Genomic DNA, 19022 nt, shown 5'->3' on the forward strand with positions numbered 1-19022 from the left:
AGTTCTGATGTTTTGTAGAATAATAAATAAACTGCTAAACATTTAATTTAACCTCTGACTTCCTAAACCTCTCTCACAAACCTACTAAGGTCACATTATTCCCCTAAAGATCTTTTTGTGAGCGTCACAGTTATAAAGTATATAGAATTCAGTAAAGGCTGCAGTGAGCTCAGTACCATGTACTTTTTTTTTGTTGTTGTTGTTAAAGCTTTGTTACAAAACCAAATTCATCATTTACTTTACAGAAGTATGTGGAAATTTGAGTGAAAAAAAAAAGGATTTTGTATGGTTATATGACTAGGCATTTTTAACATGTAAATTATATGTCATAACCTCGTAAACTTTACTGAAATACTTGACTGAATAATATGGGTTTTGTTTGGGACATGTATGGTATGATAAGCCCTGAATTTGAATTTTGCCATTTCATGTTTCACTCACAAATTATACATTGTATATGTAAGGCCCTGTATGTGGAAATACTCAGGACTTCTTGTGATAAAACACTGATTGTAGATCAGATTAAATCTATTCCTGATGAAAGTAGGTTAGTGTATCAGTGTTACTCTTTGTACCTTATCATTTGGCTTTCACTCATGTATGAATAATGCAATCAGGAAACAAAGGGCCTTTTATTAAATGCAATTCGGATTGGCTATTTTGTCTAAAAATATTCCAAATGTTTCTATTTCAGCACTGAACACATTTTACGATTAGGATTGTATAGGATGTAAAGGCTTAATTTTGTAAATGTCCCTAAAATTATATCTCAGAACAACAACTAATCTATTTGTGAATACAAGTGTAATTTTCTCTCTCTAATGTGTCTGAAGATCTATTCGCTATCTCCAACCCACAATGTCTGTCTCATACAATTGAGGAAAGTCATTGTAAATGCAGTTTCTCTAATCATCCCTATGCAAACCGTGTGGTATACAGTGTCCGTTAGTGTCAGGAGTGACAGCTCGACAACACCTCGACAGAACACAGAACACGACGCACTGGATTGGCACAGATTGGACTGGTTCTCATCCACCTCGGTCTTATCATCAGAGCGCTCAAGCGTCCGACACACAAAGGCTTGTTGTTTAACTGAATGAGCGCTTTACAGTCGCCCTGTGTAAATACGTAGTAGGGGTCAATGGTAGGAGTTGTTATATTCATTAAGACATTCTTGTGCGGATTGAGGCAGAGGGAGAGGGCTTTACATAATTACGTTCATGCTTTTTCACGTGAAATGCTCCTTTAAAAGAAGGCTTCGATTGAACACCCTGAGGCACATCGCGCGCGCGAGCGGACTGTCGTTCTGCATAGTTTGGTATCAGAATTGCGTTCAAAATGGTAACGTCGTATCCATTACCGGAGGGATTCTCCGAGTTTGATGTGTTCTCCCTGGGATCTTGTCTGCTCGTGGAGGGTAAGAGTCATGTTCAGGTTAAAAAAAGAAGATCGCGTGTATTAATTTGTGGATATGCATTGCCTCAATAGGATGCGCTTTATCCAGGAACGATAGCAAAACGGTTGTAAAACACATAGCGGTGATTTAACTGTCTATCTGAAGACTGCCAATGAATGTATGTTACTGTTGTGTAACCGCGTTGTTTTTGGGGTCTCGAGAAGCTCTGAATGTTCACACGTTTTCTGTGTCCTCTGAAGGTCTCCTCGGGTTCTTCCTGAACGCTGTCACCGTTGTTGCTTTTCTTAAAATAAGAGAATTACGGACCCCAAGTAATTTTCTCGTGTTCAGTCTGGCCATGGCAGATATGGGTATTTCTATGAACGCCACAGTTGCTGCCTTCTCCAGTTTTCTGAGGTGAGCACGCGCACGTTTGTGTTGATGATGTTGTTGACCGAGCCCCTAGAGGCGACGCTGCGTCACGGGTGTAGTGTGTAAATACAGCTGTGATGTAATACTGCTTAAGAGGGGCCTTTTTTCGTAATGAATGACTGAAGTGCAGCTGTTACGTTAGAGAGATAGTTGGGGTTGCATGATATTTTTAACTGTCTGTGTGACGAAATGCGTCTTTTAATCACATCCCTACGGTGGCCGAGAGAGCTCAACGCGCTGTAACTTAAGAAAACACATGCAAATTGAAAAAACACCAGCAAATTAAGAAAACATCTTCATCAGTTTGACAACACACGCGCTGCAAATCCTCACAACACATGCAAATGAAGAAACGCGCTGCAAGTAGCACGGACCACAACGGAAATGTTTCAAGGGGACCCAAAAAAGTGACGGACCCGGCTGAATTTGCATGTGTTTTCTTAAATTGCAGTGCGTTGAGCTCTCTCCCACCGTACAGCCCTGCCAAAGTAAATAGCATAATCCAGCCTAAGGTGATTTTCTGGTTTTAGCTGGTCTCCCTGGTCTGGACAATCTGGTTTGTTGGCTGGTTTTAGAGAAGATTTGGGCATTTTCATCTGCCCTTTCTGGCAACACCAGGTTGGCCAGGCTGGGAAACTATTATTTATTGATTGATTGATGATTGTAAGCAGGAATTCATTGTTGGAATATCCAGCATGGTAATTGGTTTCCAACAGTTGGTCATTAGCTAGTGCAAAAAATCAGCTGTTTTTTTTGGAAAACTGTAGCCGGCTAATGAGCCGTTTGGGCCAGAAACCAGCTACCATGTTCCAAAACACCAATATGTTAGATTTCAATTTTTACTGATACAAGCAATGATGTGATCAAATATTCAAGATAGAGGAAACAAGTTAGAAAAATCTGTCATTGAGAAAAATACATAACACATGACTATTAATTTAAAACTGTTAATACAGATAAACAACATAAGCTATTAACATCAACCAGCAAACTTTTATCTTTTTAAATACTTTATCTTCTTGAAACTCCAGATACTGGCCTTATGGATCAGACGGATGCCAAACCCATGGATTCCAGGGCTTTATGACTGCTCTTGCCAGCATCCATTTTATTGCAGCCGTTGCTTGGGACAGATACCACCAGTACTGCACAAGTGAGTAACAAAAGTTAAAAGAACGGATGAGATGCTTCTTACCACATCAGAAGGATATTTGACATGCTTTGTTCAAGTTCAGCCCACCCATGTTGCCAAGACCACCTGCTAAAGGCACTTATAGTGCACATAGGCTTCACCAAAGGCCATTCTTTTCAGAATCTCAGTGAATAGCCATTTTAAATGTGAACACAAAGCATGCTAATATGTTATGGTGTGTAAATGTAAATTACAAAAACATACACAACCATTCAAAACTTTGACACTAAAGATTTTTTAAAATAAATTAATACTTTTATTCAGCAAATTTTTTTTGAGCACCATATCAGAATATTACACTAATATTAAAAATATAGGTTTTAAAAGTAGGAAGAGGCATTTGTAAATATTACATATAAGAACTACAAGAACGTCTCAGGTTACGTATGTAACCATGGTTCCCTGAGAAGGGAACGAGACACTGCGTCCTCTAGGGGTCACTATGGAGAACGCCTCCAGCGTGACCGGTGTCTGAAGCATACATGTAAACGCACCAATGCTATTGGCAGTCGACAGTCTATGACGTCATAACCGGCGCGACCACAGTATAAAAGGGCGCCAGGAGAACACGTCATCTGCTTCTTTGCCTGAAGCTTACGTCCGAAGCATGGGAAGGAGATTAGAGGACGCAGTGTCTCGTTCCCTTCTCAGGGAACCATGGTTACATATGTAACCTGAGACGTTCCCTTCCGAGGGAACTTCGAACTGCGTCCTCTAGGGGTCGCTATGGGGAACGGTATACCCATGCCACCATGCTGAGGGGAGTGCATGCCAATACTGAGACGAGCACTAAGTACCAACTCAACCAAATCAGAGGAGCTGCCCCTAGGATATTTCTGACGGCTGTTAGTGATATGACCCCCTACGGCCAAAAAAGGCCCGAGCTGTGCCAAAAAACTTACCTGCGAGGGCTGGTTTATGAAAAACCCGAGCCCAGGGCAAAGCTCAAGGCTTGGAATAATAAAGAAAGGATTCCTTTAAGGGGATACAGCCAAGAACCAGGGCTGGCAAAACCCCATATCCTGGCTTGTAACACAGGGACTACTTCCCACTCTGAGAGTATAAGATACCCAGGGGACTAGTAGCAACACCCTGTCTACAAAGTGTGTACACGGAGAGTGGGGCCCAAGGTAAAACCGGGGCCAGAACCAAAGTGCCCAAAGAACTAGCGTGAGCACTTACCATAGATGTGGATTTAGAAATACCGTTACTAAAGCCACAGCAACCATGCTCAGGAGGGAGCGGCGTGCTCATAGAAACCCCTCGGAAAAGAGGGAGCACTACCAAGCTCAACCATACAGGTATCAACAGAGATACAGCAGAAGATTGAAGCCCAGGAAATTCCGGGGCCTAAATCCACTCAGAAAAAGAGACGAAGTAGATCACAGGAATAAATGACATTTTAAAATATATTAAAATTAAAAAAAAAACAGTTATTTAAAATTTGAATATTTCAGAATATTAATTAAATTCAGCCTTGGTGAGTATAAGAGACTCAAAAACATTAAGAACGCTTGCATGACTCTCTCTTTCTTGAAGATGCTCAGTGCCTACTATGCCCTTCTAATTTTGGTTCATAAAATATTCCTATTACTTATTTAAGCAATAAATACATTTAGTCTTTTTCTTTTGTTCTTATGCATATGTATGAACATGAATGTCTAAAGATTGTAAGCTAATAATTAGCTGTAAATGCTGTTATGATACCAGTACCACTGTTGTATTTATTTAGTAAACTTCAATGTAGTAAACAGTATAACTTGTATTATTGTAGTAATACCTTGTGTTATTAGGGACAAAGCTGCAGTGGAGCAGTGCCATCACCCTGGTTATCTTCATCTGGCTCTTCACTGCCTTCTGGGCCGCCATGCCTCTGATTGGCTGGGGAGAGTATGACTACGAGCCCCTGAGGACCTGCTGCACACTGGACTACAGCAAGGGTGACAGGTAAGATGCACAGTTAATTACTACATTCATAATTCACGTCATTTTGTATGATTATAACATAAGACATTGCTCACCAGTGTCCGCTTCAGTCACATTTTAACCCATATATTCAAATGTGCGTTCTGACCCACATAAAAAGCAATATTAGGGTCTTGAGAGGTCACATGACTCTCATTTCCTTGTAAATCTGTTAACTGTGAAATAAGACCTATAATGTAATTGTGTCTGCCCTTTTACACAGGAACTATGTGTCTTACTTGATCCCCATGTCCATCTTCAACATGGGCATTCAGATGTTTGTTGTGATGTCTTCCTATCAGTCCATTGATAGGAAATTCAAGAAGACTGGCCAAGCCAAGGTAAAGTATCCCCTGTACCATATTAGAATTTGACATGTGAGACCAAAGGGTGCATGAAAAGAACAGAGTATACATTTCCCCTCACATTGCATAACACTGTTATTCACAGGGTTTGAGTAGGTCAAAGAAACGTTTTGCCTGGGAGCACAAAGGCATCTCTGCAACAGCTACTGAACTCTTCTCTAGGACAGAACTATTATGTAACACAAAAAAATTGCATGCACACCAATACCAAAGTGATTGAAAAGGAAGATGATTTCCTTACAGACAGTTAAGACAACCACAGAACAGGGTTATTATCCTTAACTGAAACTAAAACTATTAAAAACATTTTGTTAAATGGAATAAAGCTGAAATATAATAATAGTAATAATAGCACAGAATCACTTTGTTTGTTTTGTTTTGTTTTTCTCAGTAGTACACATAAAAGTACTACAGCCTGTAGTATGTAGGTCATTTTATTATGTCTTTGTTGAGCCTTCATGCCTAATTGAGCTTATGACATTTGTTCTGATTAACTCTTTGTGTGTGTGTGTGTGTGTTTGTGTGTGTGTGTGTGTGTGTGTGTGTGCTTTGTGTGTGTTTGCTCATCAGAACAGTAGAATGTTTAATGGTGTATATGTTACATCAAAGTTAAACCTGCATCATGTGACTTAGAAATCCAACTAAGTCTAAATCTCCTGCTTGCTCTCTATGTGCAGTTCAACTGTGGCACTCCTCTGAAGACCATGCTGTTTTGCTGGGGCCCCTATGGTATCCTGGCTTACTATGCTGCTGTGGAGAACGCAACCCTTGTCTCTCCTAAACTGAGAATGGTAAGGAAATCACGTTTGAAGCACAGCAGGCACCCACAGAAAGATAGTTCATCCCAACATGAATCATTTACCTACCTTTTTGTCTTCTTGTAGAACACAAAAGAAGATACTGTAAAGTTTGGTTTTGTGTATACTATGAAAGTCAGTGGGTTCCAAAACAACATTGGAAAAAAAAAACCTGATAGATTTATCAAATTTTCTTTTGTGTTCCACAGAAGAAAATAAAAAGTTATAAAGGTTACAGTAAACCTCAAATAAAGTGAAGTGACGTGACGTGTGGCCAAGTATGGTGACCCATACTCGGAATTAGTGCTCTGCATTTATCCCATCCAAAGTGCACACACACACAGCAGTGAATACACACACACCGTGAACACACACCCGGAGCAGTGGGCAGCCATTTCTGCTGCGGCGCCCAGGGAGCAGTAAGGGGTTCGGTGCCTTGCTCAAGGGCACCTCAGTCGTGGTATTGAAGGTGGAAGCGAGCGCTGTACATTCACTCCCCCCACCTACAATCCCTGCCGGTACGAGACTCGAACCCGCAACTTTTGGGTTACGAGTCCGACTCTCTAACCATTAGGCCATGACTTCCCTAAATAAAAACATACTACCATTCAGTCACTCATTTTTCTTTCTTTTTTTTTTTTTGAATGAAATTAATACGTGACATCCAATTCTTACACTGATTTTATATAAACAATTAGGTCCATATATATTTGGACACTGACACAATTTTCATGATTTTGGCTCTGTATGCCACCAGAACAGAATTAAAAATAAAACAAGATGAAATTGAAGTGCAGACTTTAAGCTTTAATTCAAGGGGTTGAAAAAAATAAAACATAAAATGCTTAGAAATTACAACCATTTTTTATACACAGTCCCCCCATTTTCAGGGGCTCAAATGTAATTGGACAAATAAATGTAATCATAAATAAAGTTGTTGTTTGTTTGTGGGTCTTTCTGCCTTTAGTTTCTCCTGATTTCAACCCGATTGAGCATGCATTTCACTTGCTGAACTCAGAATGTCCCTGCTATCTCTCGGATAGATTTGTTTTGTTTTTGAAGCCTAACAATTGTCTGTTTCACTTGCATGGAGAGCTCCTATGACCACATGATTCACAGCAGCAAATGGCACAATCAACTCCAGACCATTTACCTGCTTAATTGATGTAGAAATAACAGAGAAATAGCCCACGCCTGTCCATGAAAAAGCTTTTGAGTCAGCTGTCCAATTACTTATGGTCCGTTGTAATTCCTTAACCTTTCCTCAATTTTGATGAGAATACCCTCAAATTAAAGCTCAGAGTGTGCACTTAAACCCAGATTCATGATACAACTGTAACTTGAATATGTTTTGGTCAGCAGTTAAAATAATAAAAATTGTGCCTGTGTCCAAATATATATGGACCCAACTGTGTGTGTGTATATATATATATATATATATATATTAAAGAATCTTGTATAACACAAAAATATTAAGCAGCACATCACGTTTTTTTTTCTTTCTGTTACTTGAGCACCAATCAACATGAATGATTTCTGTGTGACACTGAAGACTGGAGTATTGACTGAAGAAAATTCAGCTTCGTCATTACACGAATACATTACATTTTAAAACAAATTCAAAGAGAAACTAGTTGTTTTAAATTTTACTGGATTTTTGATCAAATAAATTTGGAGACTAGTGTAAACAGTAACTGATGCATAAAATTTCTGTTAAACTATTTATTCAATACTGTGTGCATAAAATGAATCTGTTCTGAACATATTCTTACAGATTGCACCCATTTTGGCTAAGACATCACCTACTTTCAACGTCTTTGTTTACTCCCTTGGAAATGAGAACTACAGAGGAGGAATCTGGCAGTTGCTCACTGGCCAAAAGATTGAGACTTCTGCTGTTGAGAACAAGACCAAATAAACTAAGAATGTGATAACAGTTAATGTCCTGGTAGTTTCTAACAGGTACGACACTTGCTTATTGGAATTGTGTGCTTATGTCATCCTTGCTGTATTTTTGTGGACTGTTTGTCGACATGAGTGTGGAGTCTGTGTTTGTGGTAGTTTGGTCTTTTATATTTAATATAGAAGATTTCAGCAAGTAATACAATTTCTAAACTGATACTTTGACAAAGCACATAAGCTGCTCCTAATGGAAATGTTACAGAACGGGGTCCAATTTCATCCGTATCATTGCAGAGAACATTTAAGAAGAGAATTTGTGGCCATCATTTAATAAGGGTTAAGCTGATTCCATATATGCAGTTCTGAAAGTAAACACAATCAAACATTAACCAGGGGTGTGAAGTAACGAATTACAAATACTCACGTTACAGTAATTAAGTAGTTTTTATCAGTAATTGTACTTTTTTGAGTAGTTTAAAAATTGTGTACTTTTGCTTTTACTTGAGTACATTTTAAGTGATGTATCGGTACTTTTACTCCGCTATTTTCCTCCGTTTCGTTACATGCTTATTTTAATTTAATTTTTATCCATCAACGTGATTGGATAGAGAGTAATAGGTCTCGTGACTTTCGTCAAATCAAATTGTGCATAGAAAACTTTAACCGCCAACTGTTTATCATGGCTGCTGGAAGTGTATGCTTCAAGCATCAATTCAGTCGCATATTCCTCTAACTTAATATGTTAAGGTTGAGTATATTTTTTCAGTACTCTTTCCACCACTGCATATAACCTATATTTTGAGGTTGTGGGTGAACTTTCAAGATATTTTATTTCATATAAGTGCCATTACACTGTACATTAAAACTGGCTTTTAAATGTCACAATTAGTGAAAATGTGGCTGCTACAAAAAATAAACAACTTAATTTACTGCCAGCTTTAGGAGTGCGATACTTTTTACCGTCTCTACATTATATTAATTTATTTGATGTTAACCAGAATGTACAATTTGGCACACCCAGGAAATAAAATGTACATTATTTTGCACATAGGGAAATCATTTGCTATGAGATAAAGGTCTACATCAAGCTTATGAGACAGAATTAGGCAAGCAACATTTTCTAATCCCAGAAACAACGGTGCTTTTCATGAAAACACATTCCCCAGGGCACAAGATTAGTCAAAAGGAACGAGACTCACTGCGATTGGAAATGTTCAGACTGGTGGTCTCGTTTTCCCTCTGCAGATTCTGTCTCTGTTTTAACATGAATCATTCTGGCATCTGAAAAATACAAAATGAATCCCAAATCATTTTTATGTTGCTATTTTGTACACTGTAAGGAAAAAACATTTTGTCAGGTAACATACAAATGTGTTTCATGTTTTTAATTTAATTTTAGTTTCACACATACATAGATGGTAATGTTCAATAAAGAGGCTGAATATCACAAGCCAAAGTAGCAAAATGCCAAGTAACTTTGCTAGAAATTGCATAAAATGTGCGTATTTCTAGCTTTTTTTTCAGAATTAAATTTTATAACAGGCTACAATGCATGCAAAGACAAACAGACAAAAGGGCACTCTTTTTACACATTTGTACTAAAAAACAAATACTCAATACTTATTTAACATCTTAATAAATACACAATAAAAATTATATAATATGCTGACATAATGAAGTGCAAAACAAGTTAACTACTGAGTTTTAGTTGATGATAGAAGTAGAACAAATATAAGTAAACAGATAGAATACAGAGAAAATATATAAATGGAATTTTCAGAAATATCTGACAATATACAGTAGTATCAACTATTAAACATAAGGATGCATATGAAAAATATACTTTTCTGTCCCACAATGTTTGTGTATGTGACATGCTAATGAACATGATAGATATGTACAACTGTGTAGCCTGACACATAATGTCTCTGCAGTGGTTCAAGTGTCACTGTAATGCTGCAACCTAATTAGTCTTTAAAAGCTCTTGTGTCCACTTTAAGCTTGACTTCCTCAAGTGCACTTTCATTAACCTGAGAATGATGTTCAGTGGATGTCTTGTCAGCAACATCTGATATCTGTATATCTCAGAGAAGATGCACAACAGTGAAATAAACATTGGTGGCTACTTTATTATGTCTTAATAGAGTTCTTTGGACCACTGAACATTTTAGTGAACTGGAGAACTGCGAAGATGTTCATTCCCAAACTTCCCAAAAAGCAAATCTGACACTGCTCAGCATCTTTATGCATTTTTTTTAAATTCAATTATTTTTACATTTGTACTTAAAAGTAACTTACTCGATTTTCCCAAGATGGTTTACATCTTCCTTCACTTTTTCTTAATTTGTATTTTATATATTGCCCCATTACTGTATTTTTCCCTTCTTTCTTTGAGGTCACAAATCACTGCTGACATAAGAGATGGCTTTAGCTTCTGCATATATTGATATTTATATTACATTACTTACATACGACTGCTTATTTCTTTAATTTTAATGATCCTGCATTCAGAAATCCACACAACAATTCAAACTAAGAACAAACAAACTAAAAGCATACTTGACAAACGATTAATTTTGGCCACTTATTTGCATACCACTAAAAAGATATTGGTGCATGGAAAGAATGCTTATAAAAATAAAAGAATATTTTTTTTAAATACCCTAAATCTTCATTCAAGATGTCATCAAAAAATGTGGCAAATTTGTGGAGGGCAGCCAAGTCACAAAACTCATTAGCAATTTTGAAACATACCACTGGTATTTACAGTGGTTTTACAGAGGTAAACCAATGCATAACTGGCATAAATATGGAATTTCTTTGTCCAAACTTTTGAAATCTATTTTCAAATACTTGTACCAAACAAAAAGGAAAGACTCTTCAAAATATCTTCTGTATATTAACACGAATGGCCCACAGCTTTGTGAAATCCAAGTGGATTTGCTTTGAGGTCCAAACAAGTGAAATAATAAATCACACATGTGATGTCGCTATGAGATACAAACGGTTCTTTGATATGTAGTCAGTTCATAACATGTAACACATTGTACTGACATCGAGAGTGTCTGATCCGCTGCCTTGCAATCCAGAGTAATCAGTCACAAGCTTACGATCAGATGTCCAAAGGTTCAAGAGCAGAGTGAAAGGTCAAAATGGCTTCCAGAAGTCATGTAATTTTTTTTTGGATTAAACAACATTTGAAGCAGATTACGCAATCATTACGCAAATGTAAATGGGAAGCAGTCTGTCATAACAACAGAACTGGCAGTTCATGCTGGCAGCGTTTTCACAACGAGCGATAGTCAACACAACACCAGTGGAAAAATTATGAAAGCGAGCTCCATTTAGCACCAAACATATTGAGATATTGGGGATTTTTGCAACTGTGTGTTCATAAACATGAAATAAATGTTTGGACAATTAGACATACAAAAGTAAAAAAAAAAAAAAACATTTTTGGTGTTTTTTTTTAAGAAATTGTATTTTAAAGGATTATGGACATAGTGTAATCTGGATTACTGATGTGTGCGTCATTGCTCTTTAGAGAGCGCTGTGTTCTCAGTCATTTAAAGCGCTAAAGTCATATTAACTATATTGTGGAATGAAAGGGGATATATGCATATTGCCTACATGACTTTTGTAGTAATTTGATCTGACCTTAAAAAAAAAGACAGTAAAAACCTGGATATCAATAATTAATTATTCCATAAATAAACACTGTTAGTGGATTGTTTAAATACTATCTATATACTTTTATAGTATTTGTTAATGTTTTGAATTAGCTTTTGTTTATATTTTCAGTTTTCCTTTTAATTTGCAATTTAGAAATTCTAAGTGATTTTGTCATTTTTATTATTGAATTGTTTCAGTTTTATATGTAGCTTTAATTTTATTTTATTTCAGTTTTAGTATCTCAAATTAATATTTATGTTAACATTTCTAGGTTTCTTTTAGGTTTTTTGTCTTTCTTCATCCAATATTTATATTTTATTTTAGCTTTATTCAATTACCAAAAATAATTTTTAATAGTTTTAGTTAATAATAACACTGTCCATTCATTCTCAGCAGGGAGAAACAAATGTGAATGGAGGAAAAAAAAGGATACGCAATAATTTCAGTTATATGCTCAACTTGATTCTTCAAGAAACAGCTAAAAACACATCTCTCTTCCATCTACACTTGACCCTCTAACACTAGCACTCTCTATTCTATTTCTAATCTATCTACTTGATTTCTTTTTATTTATTAAAAAAACTTGACCCTCTAACAGTTTCATTATTCTATTTCCATTCTAACTACGTTTTCTTTTTATTTATTATAAAAAATGATCCTCTAAAACTAACTCTCTCTATTCTATTTCTATTCTATCTACTTGTTTTCTTTTATAATATATATATAAAACACCTTAAGCCACTAACACTAGCACTCTCTATTCTGTTTCTATTCTACCTACTTGTTTTCTTTTATTTATAATTAAAAAACTTGACCCTCTAACATAAGCACTCTATTCGATCTGCTTGTGTTCTTTTTATTTATTTAAAAATAAAATTGATCCTCTATCTCTATTCTTTTTCTATTATGTTTACTTGTTTTCTTTTTATTTGTTATTATTACAAAAAAAAAAAACACCTTGCTATATGTACTGCATTAGACTAACTGGGACTAGTCACAGAACTAACATAATATTGCTCTTTTGCTGGTTTGATTGCTTCTATTGCCTCATTTGTAAGTCGCTTTGGATAAAAGCGTCTGCTAATTGACTAAATGTAAATGTAAATATTAATATCAGTAATAACTAATTCAATGTAATGGTGTAATAAAATCAAATCTTAAGCTGCCAGCCAGAGACAAAAAAAAAATAGTATAATTGAGTTTAATTTATTTAATAAACAATTAATTTACATTGTAATAAGTACTAAGTGAAACTGAGCTGAGTCTTTGAGAAAATGTATTTTGTATTAAATATTTTAAACTCTGTCACAATGACAAGTGGACAATGGGCACCACAGATTCCTCAAAGAAAAAGGAGTCTAAATTGCTCTAAATTGTTATGTCACATACAATAGATCCCCGATCTGGTAACATGACTTTTAAATGTGAAACTGCCCATCCATTTTTCGCCTGTTAATAAAGAGAAATAGAGAGCTGATGATGTGTAACGATTTCTTAGCTTGGGTTAATTTTACAAGTGACTAGCTTGGCTGCTGTCTGAGCCAGCCTCCATTAATGAAATTGTATTTTCTCAACAAGGTTAGCTTAATCCTTTTGTTTATGATTCACTCAGGCACATGGATTAAATATTTTAAATCATTTTTTCCATGCGTATTTCAATTTCACATGTCTACATGTGCAGCAGGTCTGTGATTTGTTACTTGGCATGACAAGAAAACACAGTTTGAGGTCAAACACTGTATTCTCATATTATACAGTATGTGCATGTAAACAGTAAAACAAACATACAGTAATCAGAGTACAAACACAAATTAACGTGGCCAGTATGAAAAAATGACCTCTTTCTACCGGATTCTGTTTCAGTATAGAAACAGATTAAAAGATCAACAACAAATGAAATTCGAATTCACTGGGAACGAATCCAGTGAAGAAGAGGAGGGATTAGGGATATGACATATGTGCTTCACGCCAAGCCAATGCAAGGAATTAAAACCATATTATTTCCAGTGAATTAATAAACTGCAAAGACAGGCTGTAGAGTGAGGGATTAAAAAGCGAGCGAGAGGAAGACAGAAAGAGCACATGAAAACAACAGCTCCCAGGGGGGAAACAGATAATTTGAATGCATATTATGTAGTGCACTACATGCCCTGAATAAATGCGCAACATCATGTGATGCAAAGGTTCATTATTATTCATTTTGTTTTTTGGTGTGGGTTTGTTTATGCTTAATTTAATACATTTTATCATAGTGGAATCATGCCACTTTGTCTATAGAATAAAATCCAACATTTATATAGCTTTAAAAAAAATCAGGTACATCAGAAGGAGTGTTTGCAGACTGTTTTAAATTGGTTTTTAATGGGATATTTTATTAAAATTCTATATTTGATATACATATATATGTATATTTATCAGGGGCGTTCCCTCCGAGGAGGCAAGGGAGGCAGTGTCTCCTCAAAAAATTGGATGACAAAATAATCGATATTACAAACATAAATCGCAAATATGACTAAATATGGCATTCTTCTTTTTCATCCTAGCGTGTATCCTGCGTTGGTGCAGGGTCCGCTTGTTTGCATGCCTTTTGCCACTTAGCTTTTCCAGGGCGTCATCAGAGGTGATATTGACTGAGTGCATGTCCTCCACCAGACGATCGAGCCATCGCTTCTTTGGCCGACCACGCAGTCGTCGTCCAGGTGGTGATAGGTTGTAGGCTGTTTTTGCCACTGTATTATCGCCGCTTCTGATGATGTGGCCATACCAGCAGAGTCAGGCTTCACGCATCGTGTCGACTATGGGCGCCATGCCCACGCACCTTTGGACATCTTCATTCCTGACACGGTCGAAATTGCGTGAGGCCGAGAGACCAACGGAGCATCTTCATCTCCATACCATGGAGGATTTGCTCGTGCTTAGTGGTGGCTGGCCAACACTCGGAACCATATAGCGACTGGGCGTATTACGGTTTTGTAGATCTTGCCCTTGAGTTTTATGGGCATTTGGCGGTCACAGAGGACACCTGTAACTTGTCGCCATTTGAGCCACACCACGTTGACCCATGCACGGGCATCGGAGAGGGAGTCACCATCACACCTAATAAGCGAACCGAGATATTTAAATTCGGTAACCTTGCTCAGTGGCTGCCCTGTAACTCTAATTGTCCTGTCAATCTGAGGCCCGCACTCCATGTACTCAGTCTTCTTGATGTTGAGGCGCAATCCGTGCACGTACAGCACCTGAATATCCGCTGTGGACGTGTCCATGCAAAGGATGAACAGAAGCGGGGAGAGGGCATTTCCCTGGTGCACGCCAACGGTGATCGGGAATGGTTTGGACAGGCCGGAGGGGCATCGGACAACGCTAGTGGTGTTGGCATAGAGGAGCTGGATCCACCTTATGTACTCTTCAGGAGCACCGTGCGAGCGGAAAGAATGCCAGATGAGGTCCCGGGGCACGCAATCAAATGCCTTCTTGAGATCGAGGAAGGCCATGTGAACTGGCTGGTTCTTCTCTCGGTGCCTCTCTAGCAACAGCCTGACGGCGTAGATTGCATCAGTAGTCCCACGTCACACGGATACGCTGTTTCCGTTCAAATCAAATCACAACAACGTAGGAAACAGATCCGGCGTGACGCAGCTGACACAGAACAGCATACTGATTGGTTCATGCGATAAATCCCGCCTCTTGTTTTCGTGCAAGCTCTCAGCCTGAATGAAGAAAATTATAGCCTTATTGACTAATTATAAAGTAAGTAAACAACTCCCCCACTTAGATACCACTACTTTGTGTCACGTCAAAATAAAACTTGAAATGGTCTGAAAACGTGATGACTGCGTCAGTTTTTAGTGAGCATTAAGCGTAATGAAATGAAAGATTTATCTTCGTGTCTGTTGCAGTGTATACAGAGCTTTTATGACGATGACCCGAAAATAAGTTGACTTAAAAAGAACAGCTGAACATCAGTTCACAAATAAAAAATATTGGTAACATTTTACAATAAGGTGTCATTTAATGTGTTAACTAACATGAACAAACAATGAACATTTATTACAGTATTTATTAATCTTTGTTTACATTAGTCAATACAAATACTGTTGTTCATTGTTAGTTCATGTTAGTTCACAGTACATAAACTAATGTTAACAAACACAACTTTTGATTTTAATAGTGCATTAATTCAAATGCATAAAAACACTATGAAATGTATAATTAGTATTAAAAATATTAAATAAAAGAATTATATGAATAAAATACAAAATAAAATTATATTTGTTATGAAGTTATATATGTTTTATGTAATATTTATTTAACCAGGAAAATGTGACAACATTAAGTGTAACAGGGACATCTATCTATCTATCTATCTATCTATCTGTGTGTGTGTGTGTGTGTGTGTGTGTGTGTGTGTGTGTATAAATGCCTCTTCATTTTAAAACACCACCGCTCGCCATATGTTAATATTATACACAGCTGGCTGAGCATGTACGCCCTACTAGGGCCATCTTGTGGTATGAGTTAATACAGCATAATTTAATTAATTGCTTATTTGTATGCCTAGACCTTAATCAGGATAGCGTGTTATTTAATTTTTGACAGGAATGAAAACGAGGCTGTGAGGGATAAAATTATAATAATAATAATAATAACTCCTTACATTTATATAGCGCTTTTCTGGGCACTCAAAGCGCTTTTCATAGAAGGGGCTGGAGAGGAGACAGAGTGATGAAGCCAATCAGCAGATATGGGTATGGTTAGGAGGCCATGATGTTCAGAGGCCAATGGGCGAATTTGGCCAGGATGCCGGGGTTACACCCCTACCCTTTTTCGAAAGACATCCTGGGATTTTTAATGACCACAGAGAGTCAGGACCTCGGTTTAACATCTCATCCGAAAGACGGTGCTTTTTGTCAGTACAGTTTCCCCATCACTACCCTGGGGCGTTAGGACCCACACAGACTGCAGGGTGAGCACCCCCTGCTGGACTCACTAACACCTCTTCCAGCAGCAACCTAGTTTTCCCAGGAGGTCTCCCATCCAGGTACTGACCAGGCTCAACCCTGCTTAGCTTCAGTGGACAACCAGTCTTGGGCTGCAGGGTAATATAAAATTATAGTGCATTCAATTGTTTGCACTGTTGTTTAACAGCATATTCAGCTCTCTTTAAAACAAAAAAAAAAACTTTCAGTAGATAAAAGCTCAATAAAACAATACATTTCAAATGCTTAATTTTTAACTAGACGTGAATTTAATGAAAAGCCAAATAATTAATTAAATCATAAACATTTTAATAAGTTTATTTTATATAGCGCCTTTCTGCAAACTCAGGTTCGCTTTACAATATCAAAACAGGTAAACAAGACAGCAGACAAAAAAAAGTGCTTTGAAGGTGATTAAGAGAATCTTGTGTTGAATACGAAAATGAACGGGTAGCCAATGAAGTCTGTGTATGGGAGTAATGTGAGAAGATTTCTTTGAAAAGTGAGAACCCTAGCTGCAGAGTTCTGGATATACTGGAGCTTATTTAATGTGTTTGGTAGACCATAGAAAAGAGAATTACAGTAGTCGAGTCGAGAAGTAATGAAGGTATGAACTCAATGATGAGTCTCAGCATCATTGATATTTAAGAAGGGACGTAAGCGAGCGGTATTACGGAGATGAAAGAAGGCATATTTAGTGAGTGAAGAAATAAATGTGAGGTAGGAAGGAGAGAGAGGAGTCAAAGATTATACCCAGGTTTTTAACGGTGGTGGAAGGTCGAACCAAGATCCCAGCAATGTTAACACTGTCAGCACAGAATGGAGCAACATTTTTTGGTGAACCCACAAGTAGTAGATCTGTTTTATCAGTGTAGAGTTTGAGAAAGTCTCTGGTCATCCAAGCATTTATATCATTAATACAAGCTGATATGGAGTTTACCTAAAGGATATGAATATGAAAATATATTAAGTAAATATATGAAAAATAAGTTCCTGAATCCCTACTGTGACGGTTCCCGTTGGCATTTGGGTGATTTGTAGCTCCGCCTACGACATGATTTAATACACAAGTTTCACAATTTGAGTTGAATTACTGAAATAAAGTCGAATGTCGCGTGTTTGATCCAGGAAAGTGTGTCCGGTGGAGGCGAAGTTACAGGCCATCCAGGACTTCTTCTCGCCCCCCGACGGAAGAGAAAAAAAAAGAGCTTATGCGGTTTTTAGGATTAGTAGGATACTACCGATACTTCGATAAAACGTTCACGTTGCATGTTGATGCCAGTAACGTGGGAGTTGGGGCCATTCTTTAGCAGTCCGATGCAGAAGGAGTCGATCATCCATGTCCGAATCAAAGGTTGATCCGGTGGTCCCTGTTTTTGCAGTCTTTCTGCTTGGATATTCGGCACGTTCGAGGATCGGAAAATGTGGTAGCGGATGCGCCATCACGCATTCCAAGTATATGATGTAGCTATTGGCTTTATTCTTGGTGTCGAGAACACACCCAGTGTTTTGGGAGTTGTCTTTGGTGTTGGTTTTGTGTATAATATTTGATTTGTTTTGTATTTTATGATGTTTGTTACAGGGATCTTTGTGGGAGTCCCTGTCTTATGGGGAGGGGTGTGACGGTTCCCGTTGGCATTTGGGTGATTTGTAGCTCCGCCTATGACTCGCCTTAATCTGCAGTCCATTGCCTACACCTGCCGCTGTGGTTCAGACGCTCCTTTAAAAACAGATACTAGAGACAAAGGAGTCTTGGACTTGGGATATTGGGTTGTGTTTGGTTTGATTTGTATTGGTTTGAGCACGTTTACATGGCAACAATAGCACATTACACCAGCAGCCAGGCACCCTGCTTTACACACTGATGATGCTGACGTTTTCAGAAATACTATCTTTTTTGTTGTGTTTTGTTCTATTATAATGATTTACTTTTGAGCTTAATAAAGCCTTTTCCTATTAAGCCTTATGATTTCGTGTGTCCCTTTTGTTGCTTCCCTTTGAGCCAGGGGTTGTAACACTACATAACATGTAAATAACAAATAACATGACTGTACATTTTTAATGTGTTTGAAAGATGAAAGTCTTCCAAAAGGAAGGCTAGGGGGCAGTTGTGGCCTAATGGTTAGGGAGTCAGAGTTGTAATCCGAAGGTTGCGGGGCTCTCTTCCACTCTCAATACCCACAACTGAGGTGCCCTTGAGCAAGGCATGCACCTAACCCCTAATTGCTCCCTCAGGCGCTGCAGCAAAAATGGTGTGTGTGAGTGTGTGTGAGTGTGTGTGTGTGTGTGTGTGTGTGAGTGTGTGTGTGTGTGTGGGAGGGG

General features: G+C 37.7%; 1 protein-coding gene and 1 pseudogene across 1 annotated transcript; one reads left to right on the top strand and one right to left on the bottom strand.

The window, feature by feature from the left end:
- Window positions 1–991: 991 nt before the first annotated feature.
- Window positions 992–8496, top strand: LOC107683737 (RPE-retinal G protein-coupled receptor). The gene is made up of 7 exons (XM_016479801.1): window positions 992–1417; window positions 1657–1813; window positions 2860–2981; window positions 4814–4967; window positions 5209–5326; window positions 6028–6141; window positions 7922–8496. Exons 1-7 carry the CDS (start codon window positions 1339–1341, stop codon window positions 8063–8065), a joined length of 888 nt encoding a protein of 295 aa, XP_016335287.1. The 5' UTR covers window positions 992–1338; the 3' UTR covers window positions 8066–8496.
- Window positions 8497–14260: 5764 nt separating this feature from the next.
- On the bottom strand, window positions 14261–15215 carry LOC107683744 (uncharacterized; annotated as a pseudogene).
- Between the last annotated feature and the right edge of the window lie 3807 nt (window positions 15216–19022).

The sequence above is a fragment of the Sinocyclocheilus anshuiensis genome, unplaced genomic scaffold, assembly GCF_001515605.1.
Source record: "Sinocyclocheilus anshuiensis isolate Anshui unplaced genomic scaffold, SAMN03320099.WGS_v1.1 scaffold3214, whole genome shotgun sequence".
In the NCBI taxonomy this organism is placed as follows: domain Eukaryota; kingdom Metazoa; phylum Chordata; class Actinopteri; order Cypriniformes; family Cyprinidae; genus Sinocyclocheilus; species Sinocyclocheilus anshuiensis.